The following is an 8,898-nucleotide window of genomic DNA, read 5'->3' on the forward strand; positions in this document are numbered from 1 at the left end:
GGGACACACTGAGGCTGGTAGCTATGCATTTCTCACGTTCATATAACCATCTTACATCCCCAGGCCCTGAGCCCCAGAATGGCCTTGAAACGCTAGCATTTTGGCATAACAAGCAGAAAGTTGGATAGCATGAGAAAGTACAAGGGAGGAAAAGTGTGGGGTACCCAGAGGCCGGTAGTAGAGTGGGGGCTGAGAGTATGCTCATGAAAGCCTAACTGGGTGGGGCCACAGAGCTCCTACTGGGTTCTTGCTGCACACATGAGTGAATATATGTGCACACTCCACCCCATCCACGCCCATACTCCCACCCCACCTACCTTGGGAGAGGAATCCAATCGATCAGCCAGGGCATGCCTGGGCTTGGTAGTGCACACCTTTAATCCCAGCATTTGGGGGGCAGAGGCAGATGGATCTCTGTGAGTTCTAAGCCAGTCTGGTCTACATAGCGAGACTTTGTCTCAAAATAATAAACTGAAATAAAATAAAATACAACAGGGAACAAAAGGGTATCATCAGAACATTCATTTCCAGAGATGGAACATGAAGCTTGTTAAAAGAACAGAATTGGGACAGGGACAGAATTGGGAAGGACGTTTCAAGATGTGGCCCCTAGGCCTATAGGTGGATTTTGGTGGAAGAGAGAACCAACTGCCGCCTTTGAACACAGGAAGAGCCTTATGACTGTAGTTTTAGTGCCAGCTGGGGCACCACCTCTCTGGTGCTCCCTGGCAAGACATAGTGGTTTATGCTGCAAATTAGTGACCAAAATTTGGAGGTACTTACTCCATGACCAGAAAATAAGGCCAGAATCCATGAAATAGTTTTCTCTCAAAAATGACTATTTTGCCAGGCATGGTGGTATGTGCCTGCAATGCCAGCACTTGGGAGGCAGAACAGGAGTGTGAGACCTGGCTGGCTACATAGAGAGTTCCAGGCCAGCCATGGCTAGAGTCCTGTCTCAAAAACAAAAGAATGCTCCATGTCTAGAGGCCCCAAGGCCTGCTGTTCTAGAATCATGGCTGTGGGGGCCAATGATGAGTTTGCTGTGCTTGAAACAGAAATTGCCTGATCACTAGCCAGCCATTTGAGATATTTCAAATGACAGGCACAAAGTGGGCCTAGGGTACTGCTAAGTGTACCATTTAGAGTTCTCCATTACAAGCAACAGAAAGCAACTAATAAAGAAAACGTGTACTGGAAAGCGAGGGGTGTGCTTCAGGGAGTCATCAGGGAGGCTGGACAGACAGACAGATATAGCCCACCACTGGAACTGTAGCCTACAGTAGGATCTGCAGGGGCCCCACACCACTGTCTGAGTTGTCACCACCGCTGCCATCACCACCCAGAGCAAATGCTTCTGGACTCCTGCTCTTCAGACATCTTCCAAAGTTCAAGGCCTGGAAGTAGGTGTTTGATGGCCATAGGTCTGAGTCCAAAGCTGCTCAGGGTCCCAGATGCACCACGTCTTGTTTCTCCACCGGACTGCAATGGCAGGTTTTTCCAACCAGCAGCAGGCCTTTGAGGTCAAGTGTCCCCTGCTTTGAACTGACTCTTCCTGAAAGGGAAATCAGGTCACTGCTACATCATGGGAACAAGAACATGATCAATATCCAAGGGTGGCCCTAAAATACTTCCTTGTGTGGTACCAGTCAGGGCACAGAAAAAGTTCATGGCAAACCACCAGAACCCACCAAAAAGGCCCTGTTTGGACTCAGAGCTGGAGTCTCCATGACCAGCTGAATTGCTGGGCAAAGGCCCAGAAAACAGAAGGGCTGGTGAGGAATGACGTCGTCTCAGTCTGGCCAGTTGCAGCAAAAATGCCTGTGGCTTCACCCCATGCTTCTGTTAGTGCAGTGGGAGAAAATTAACCTCTATTAGGCAACTTTTAAAATTTTATCTTCAGGCTAGCTACCAGCGAATATTGATGAAAATTCAGTGACAAAAAAAACAAAGGCTCTCTATCAGATGAAAGGCCAATAGCCCCCTTCCCCATTCTTCTGCACCAATTCTCTATCCCTACACAGAGGCATCTTGTACCATCAGTCAGGTATGTAGCCTTTGTAAAAGGATTTTTAGACATTTTAATGTCTAGTTTGGCTTTGTAAGGTTTCACATTAAGATTCTACATACTGTTCTACACGGTGCTTTTATTTATTTACTTATTTTTACTTAACACCATGTCTTGGACCTCTTTATCAGCACTTGATCCAATTTGTAATTGTGCCTAGCATTAATTCCATACTACTCAAATGTCCAAGTTGGGTATAGTTGACTGCTAGCTACTAGTCAAAGTGCTCTCTAAAGCTGCTAGTTCATATGCACATCAGCTGTTTATGTCTTATCATTCTTCCTTGCTGAAACTAGATATGATGAGGAAGAGAAACTATTGCTTTCTAAAGGGCAGTGTTTCTCTGGCATATTCATTTACACATCACTAAATCCCAGTGAGGTTGGTGATGAATAATACCCAGGCTTTTTGAGTTGTGGAGTCTTCCTCTCAAAAACTGTTGGTAGGAATAAACATTCGTGTGATCACTCAAAACAGCAATTTGGTCACGATGCTCAAACCCTGGGGCCCAGGTCTTTCATTCTCTTGGACTTACTGCTACACAAACATACATGTACATAAAGGGATAACTTTCTGCTATGTTCACTGCCACAAAATACTGGTTAAGAACCTAAATGTCTACCCAAAATGTCTACCCAAAGAGTAACAGACCAGCTGCACCAAAAATGCTGAGTGAAAAAAATCAAGTTGCAAAATGATAGCACAGAGCCTACCAACTATGTCCATTTTAAAAACATAAAGCTGGTTGAGGATATATACTGATACTTGTGTGAATGAAGGTATTTCATGGGAAGAATTTGCCTGTGCCTGACAATTTTTATTTCTGAGATGGATTGGAAGCAATATGGCCAACAGTTAAGCTAGTTCTCTCCGTGCAGGGAGGTACCTCTATTTTCTACAGCACTTTGCTGGCATATTCCTATTTGTGTTGCTGTGTAAAGATGTGTAACTAGCATATAGCTTTATTCTTTCTACCTATTCTCTCTGAAAGCTTCTCTTAGGTACATTTGAATTCAGTCATCCCTACAGTTTGGGTTTATCTCCACCACTGATTTCCTATGGCTTATTACTATCTTCTTCTCTCTAATTTTCCTTGCCCCCAAAGTATACACCTTATATACCTTATTCCTGTTTCTTACAATTTTTTGCTGCTTTTGGTCAGATCTCTAGTGAAAACTGAAAATTTTTTCTGCAGTTGGTTAGACCAAACACTGCACTTTTGTTGCAAATGCAAGGGATCAATCATAAAGTTACCTGGTATCACCAGGTCAGACAAAAGCCAAACGATGCCATTTTACTGTGGCAAACCAAAAGAACTTTAATAAACTTTCAACAGCACTGCAAATACAAGAACATATAACCCATTAACATGCAACAAAAGTGATTTCTGTCTTTTCAACATATTTAACGGATAAACTTGACGTTACAATGGAGATCAACATAGTCTATTGAACAAATATGTGAATTGTTTCAACTTTCGGGTTAGAAAATGTATATTCTTACTGCAATCTCAAGTAGCATTTACAAAGTTTAGTTTTTCCTTTCTAACTTCTAAAAAGACAGGATGATTTTTAAATGCAATTATACACAACTGTTTTCACATCAGAAATAATCACAAGGAATCAACAGGTTTTGTCTAATTGACACCAATTGGTTTCATTGCCATTAATTTTGAAAGAGGGATCCTGGAGAATTGTGGATTTTGAATAGGGAAATAGCCAGACTCTGGCCAGAGCAAAGAGCCTTGGCCTTTAGAGTGGGGGAGGGAACATGCAGCGGCACACTGGGCAGGTGCCAGACTTCTGCAGCCAGATGGACACGCATGGCTTGTGGAAATAGTGGTGGCATGGCAGCTCAGTCGCCACTTCCCCCTTCATATATTCACTGCAGCAGATAGGACAGCACATTTCCTGGCCCACTGCACCATGATCTTCTGTGACCAGGATCTCAGGAAGAGCATCAATGCTCTCCTTGCTTGCCGGTGGATTAGCTACCTCGACATCCACAGCAAGGGACTCCAAGTGTGCAAGGGCAGTCTCCATAGCCTGGGCCAGGCGCTCTTCAAGGGCCATGTAGGTGAGGAACTGAGGATCCACGTAGGAGATGGCTTCGGCCACTCCCAAGCCATCTGCAAATCCATCAAACAGGCTCCAATCCACTTCGAGGTCTTCGCCCACGCTCGAGTCATCTTCAAGATTGTTGTTTCGGTCCAGCAGGAATATTCCAGGCTGCATCAGCCCATGACTGGACTCATTATCCCCCTCACTGCTGCTCTCATTCTCATTGTACTGGAGCCAAGTAATTTCTCCTTCTTCCAGAGAGGCCAGCCCCTCTTCCTGAGATGCTTCTTGAACTTCTTCGAGATGGCCGCTGCCGCTGCTGCTGGTGTTGCCACTGCTGGCACCAGCACTGGCCCCTGCCCTGGCCACAGCCGTGGCCCCGGCTGTACTCACACTCCCTCTAGCTTGCTGAGGCTCCTGTTCCTCCTCGTTTTCTGGCAGGGCTTCCCAGTTTCCCACACTGGAGGGCTGGGGTTGCTCCCGGTTTCGGTACTTGCGGCGGAGAGTAGTGATCCACTCTTTGTCGCTGTCAGACTCTTCATCATAGGACCTGTAGTAGTCATCAGGGTAGGTCCAGTAGTCGGGGTTGACCATGACCCGTCGCCGTCTTGGCACTTTTTCTGGCTTCACCTGGTCCTTCCTTCTCTCTCTCTTGTCTTCACGATACTTCGGCTCAGAGTAGCTACTGGAACTCTCGCCTCGGCCTCTTCTTGCATGGCGATTCACATGGAGCTCGTTGGCACCAGCTGCATCTCTCCACCTGGAAGTACTATGTGGTACATCGTCATCATCATCGGTATCAAAGAATATTTTTGGCTTCATACAATTTGCAGTTGCCAAATTCCGGACTTTTGGCCTCACCACTGGTTCCTCTGCACTCTTTGGAGTGTTTTCCCTACCGCCACGCACACTCACAGGAGCCCTGCTGGGATGTACTGGTACATTCTGCCCCCTTCTCTCCCTCTCCAAGCCGGCACGTTTTGGAGCAGCCCTGCCTTCAGCAGAAGACATCTGCGAGGTCACACGATTTTGCTTCAAGAACTCAGCTCTGCCAGCAGAGTACCTGGCAGCAGGACGTGACACTGCCTTGCTACGCTCCCCTCTCACATCACGGTTAAAATTAGAGAAGCGGGGTGGCACCCCCGTCAGAGATCTTGCCCCCTTCTCTGGATCATACGGCTTCTCATCCTTAAACTTGCCAGTTTTCCCTCTCACTGGCAGTCGGTCACCAGGCCCAGCCCCCTCCTCCTCACTATCCTCTGCCCCAAAAGTGTCAACATGTCCATAAGCCATTCCTCTTCGACTCCCAGAGGATCTGAATTCTCTTGGAGGATACCTGGAATAGTCCTCATTCTCAACATTCAGGCTGGCTCCTGAGGGCTCACTGTCATCCCAATCACGACGTGTGGTGGTAAATGGCGATCGGCTCCTCTTCGTTTGGCTGGAGACTGGTCTGTGCATTGGGACTTCAGATGTGGTCCTTCTCTGGCTGGAAATCCTTTCCTGCTGGCTCATGGATGGCCTGAAACTGACATAAGCATGCCTTCTTCCATACCTCCTGCCTGTATTAGACTGATACCCTCCTGCTGGTTTGGGCCAAAGAGGCTTGCTAGATTCCTGACCCATGGCTCTGGCTCAGGAGGGTTTCCAACACAGCTGGGATGCAGGTGCTCCCTACACGTGTTTGAGCTGGGATAGTCAAATCAGTTCAGGACAAAGGAGTAGGGAGATCTAGTTTCACTTCAGCAGGCAGGTAACAGAAGGGATAAGGGGCCTTTAAAATTAGTTTCACTTTCTTCTAAGGCCTGGAGTAGCATTCCAGTGACTGTCAGGTGTAGTTGACCTGGAACACATTTTTAATGTTGGCAAGATGATTACAAGACTGGGTTTGCAGGAAAACAAGACTGAGTGGAGAATGTGACAGAATGTGGGGAGAGGGTGAGTGGATGCTTGGAAAGGAGGTGTACTGTGGAATTATGCTTACATGGGGAGAGGAAAGCCTGCTGTGGGGATATGGGGGTATCCTTTTCTGAGAACTGCAGAGATTGAAGAGAAATGCAATTAGAATAGAATGGAAACTATAAATCACTGTGTACATGAGTGCCTTGTGTGTCTGTCAGGAGAGAGACAGGTAGACAGGCGAGAGCAACAGTCTTGCAGGACAGGGATTCCTGTAGAGGGGATGGGTGTGGATATGAAAGTACAGGGTAAGGGTGGGGTGGCTTCAGAGGGGAGGGGTGGCTTTAGTGGGGAGGGCTCCAAGTATGAGAGAAGAGAAGTGGCAGTGTGCCTGCAAGTATGGCAGCTGGCACTATAGACGAATGCCTGAATGCCTGTGCTGTGTGCATATCATAGGCAGGAAAGGGAAAGGATATTGCTGGCAATGAGGAAAGTGTACAAGAGTCAAAATGGGAGACAACAATGGACAGAAGAAAGCCCTGTAGGAATGTACGGCAAGGAGAACAGAGGCCAGCAGTCAAACAGTGTCTGCATGTGTCACTATGGCAAGCAGGAAGAGGGTAGCATCCCCAAAGGATCTTTTTGAGTGTGAAGGTGCAATATGGGACAGACAGAACAGAAAAGCATTTGAGAAATGTGTGGGACCCAGCTTGTTGGGTGTACATTCATGTGTGGCAGGCAACAGAAGGAGTGCTATGCATGTATGTAGCACGGAGGCAGGAAGGTGGCCCTGTGTGTGCGTGTGCGATTGCTCAGGTTAGAGCACAAGGTGGGGGGAGAGGAAGGTTCCCGAGGTATGAGTTAGGTGAGGGGGCGGAGGCTGTGTGAGAGGGCGCGTGCTTGCCTATTTGCGCACGCGCAGGGGAGGGGATCTGCTGGGACCTTAAGGATGCAGGAGCAGGGACAGGCCTGCAAAGAGATCTGCGTGTTCCGGCCTGAGTGCTTGCGTACGCGCGCGACACAGAGGGGGGATGCGATGTCATAATAAGAGACAGGGCTATGTTAGCAACTCAAAGGGAAAATCCACATCGATGTGGCGGGGCAAAAGAAAAAGGCGTGTGGGAACATAGGTTTTCCCCGAGAATACTGGATTTTTCCCTGTTAATTCTTTTCCTGGGAAAATGTGTACCTACACACCTTAACCATTTGCCATTTGGCGAAACAGCAGCAAGATGGGGGCAGAAGGGCCAAGAGTGCTCCGTAAAGGGGCCGCGTGTATAGGGAGGAGAGGCAGGTTGGGACAGCGGAGGCTGCGACCACCATTCCTCTCATCCCCTCGCAAACAGCCTTGAATTGAACGCCACAGGGGCTACGGCTGGTTGCACACTGAGGGATGCGGAACCCCCGCCACCCCCCCCTTCCCCCACACCCGAGCCGAGGAGACCACGGGCCTCGGCCTGCGGTCAGGTCCCTTCGCTCCACCTCGGTTCCCGGGCGAACCCGCTAAGGGGTCATTCCATCCGCCCCCGCCCGGCAGCCCTCGCCCAGCCCACCCAGGCCGCCCTGCACTCACCCTTCGAGACGGCCCCGCTCTCGCAGGCAGCGCGATCCTCTGACCTCCCGACGCCGCCTTCGCCGCCGCTCCTGCTCCAGGTCTGGACTCCTCCTCTGGGCCCCGACTCCTCCTCCGACTGAGGGCAGCGGGGTGGGCGGAGACTGTGGCGGAAGTGATAGTGACGTCACTTAAGCCCGCCCCCCCGTTGTGGCGTGGGCGGCAGCTGCTGTTGGCTAATCAGGGTGGGCTTCAAAGCATTTCATTTGAAATGCTGAGATTGTCAGGGATGTAGAAAAGGGCAGCGAGATCTTTAACACAGCGATAGCGAATGTTAAACATTACCCACCTCTTCAGTTCTGTAAAAAACATAAAGTCACATTCAAGGTTGCAGTAAACTGCGATTTCTAAAATCTGGTATTTGAGGCAAATGGAAGGTGTCTGCAGTGGAATTTGTTGTTCATCACAAAGCCAAGCATGCCTACCCAAAAGGAAAAGGTCACTCCCGAAATGCCACACATGTTCACATTCTGCGAATTGCACCACAGTTTAAAATATCATAGGTATGCCGTTTGGGTTTGCAGTTTCCCTGAACTCTTTCAAGTACAGGAGTGCTCAAGGCACTGAAATGTAGAGTTCCTAGTCCACAGCAGCAGCAAAGATTTGCTCTTATGGGAAATACAATGTAAGAAAACAAAAAAGTTCAAGGGCTACAACACAAATAAGATGCACAAGCTTCAAGCCATTAAAAGAATAATATGTAGAGCTAAGAGAAAAAAAATCTAAATAAAACCATAAACAAGGGGGGTACAGACAAGAAAGGATACAGAAAGAACAAAAAAGCACGGGAGTAGGGGGGGAGTTGTTATTTTGAGACAGGATCTCATTATGCAGCTCAGGCCAACCTTGAACTTGCTAGGTAACCCAAGATGGCCTCAACTTGCAAACCTCCAACTCTTAAATGCTGAGATTACAGACATGTACCACCAAGCACAAGCACAGCTGAGCTCTTGTTTTGGAGACAGGGGCTCCCTGTAGCCCCAGCTGGCCTGGAGCTCACTATGTAGACCAGGCTGGCTTTGATCTCGCAGAGATCTGCCTGCCTCTGCCTCTGCCTCCTGAGATTAAGGGCCTGGACAATCATGGACCTGGCTCAGCATTTCATCTTCAAAAATCCAGTTACATGCTATTTATGTGGGTTTTACCTAAAGTAGAAATAGAAATGAAGTATATGCCAGTTGAACACTGAGAGGGAAAAAGGAAAAGAGGGAGGTGAAGGAAAGAACTAGAAGAAAGGGAGTGACTGAGGAAGGGACAGA

At 48.3% G+C, this 8,898-nt stretch overlaps 1 protein-coding gene across 3 annotated transcripts; it reads right to left on the reverse strand.

The window, feature by feature from the left end:
* Positions 1–3,360: 3,360 nt before the first annotated feature.
* On the reverse strand, positions 3,361–7,727 carry Pja1 (praja ring finger ubiquitin ligase 1). Of its 3 annotated transcripts, XM_029568936.1 has the most exons (3): positions 7,601–7,725; positions 5,465–5,971; positions 3,361–4,897 (listed from the first exon to the last, which is right to left on the reverse strand). In XM_029568936.1, exons 2-3 carry the CDS (start codon positions 5,752–5,754, stop codon positions 3,820–3,822), a joined length of 1,368 nt encoding a protein of 455 aa, XP_029424796.1. In that variant the 5' UTR covers positions 5,755–5,971; positions 7,601–7,725; the 3' UTR covers positions 3,361–3,819. The 3 variants fall into 3 exon arrangements, with proteins under 3 accessions (XP_029424796.1, XP_008842595.1, XP_008842594.1); XM_008844373.2 differs by having other exon boundaries at positions 3,361–5,656; positions 7,601–7,727; XM_008844372.1 differs by having other exon boundaries at positions 3,361–5,971.
* Positions 7,728–8,898: the final 1,171 nt, after the last annotated feature.

The sequence above is a fragment of the Nannospalax galili genome, unplaced genomic scaffold, assembly GCF_000622305.1.
Source record: "Nannospalax galili isolate Female #2095 unplaced genomic scaffold, S.galili_v1.0 scaffold280, whole genome shotgun sequence".
Classification (NCBI taxonomy): Eukaryota; Metazoa; Chordata; class Mammalia; order Rodentia; family Spalacidae; genus Nannospalax; species Nannospalax galili.

Excerpts from the sequence above, each read along its gene's own strand:
- Pja1 (XM_008844372.1), bottom strand. The coding sequence starts at position 5,754 with ATGGGTCAGGAATCTAGCAAGCCTCTTTGGCCCAAACCAGCAGGAGGG.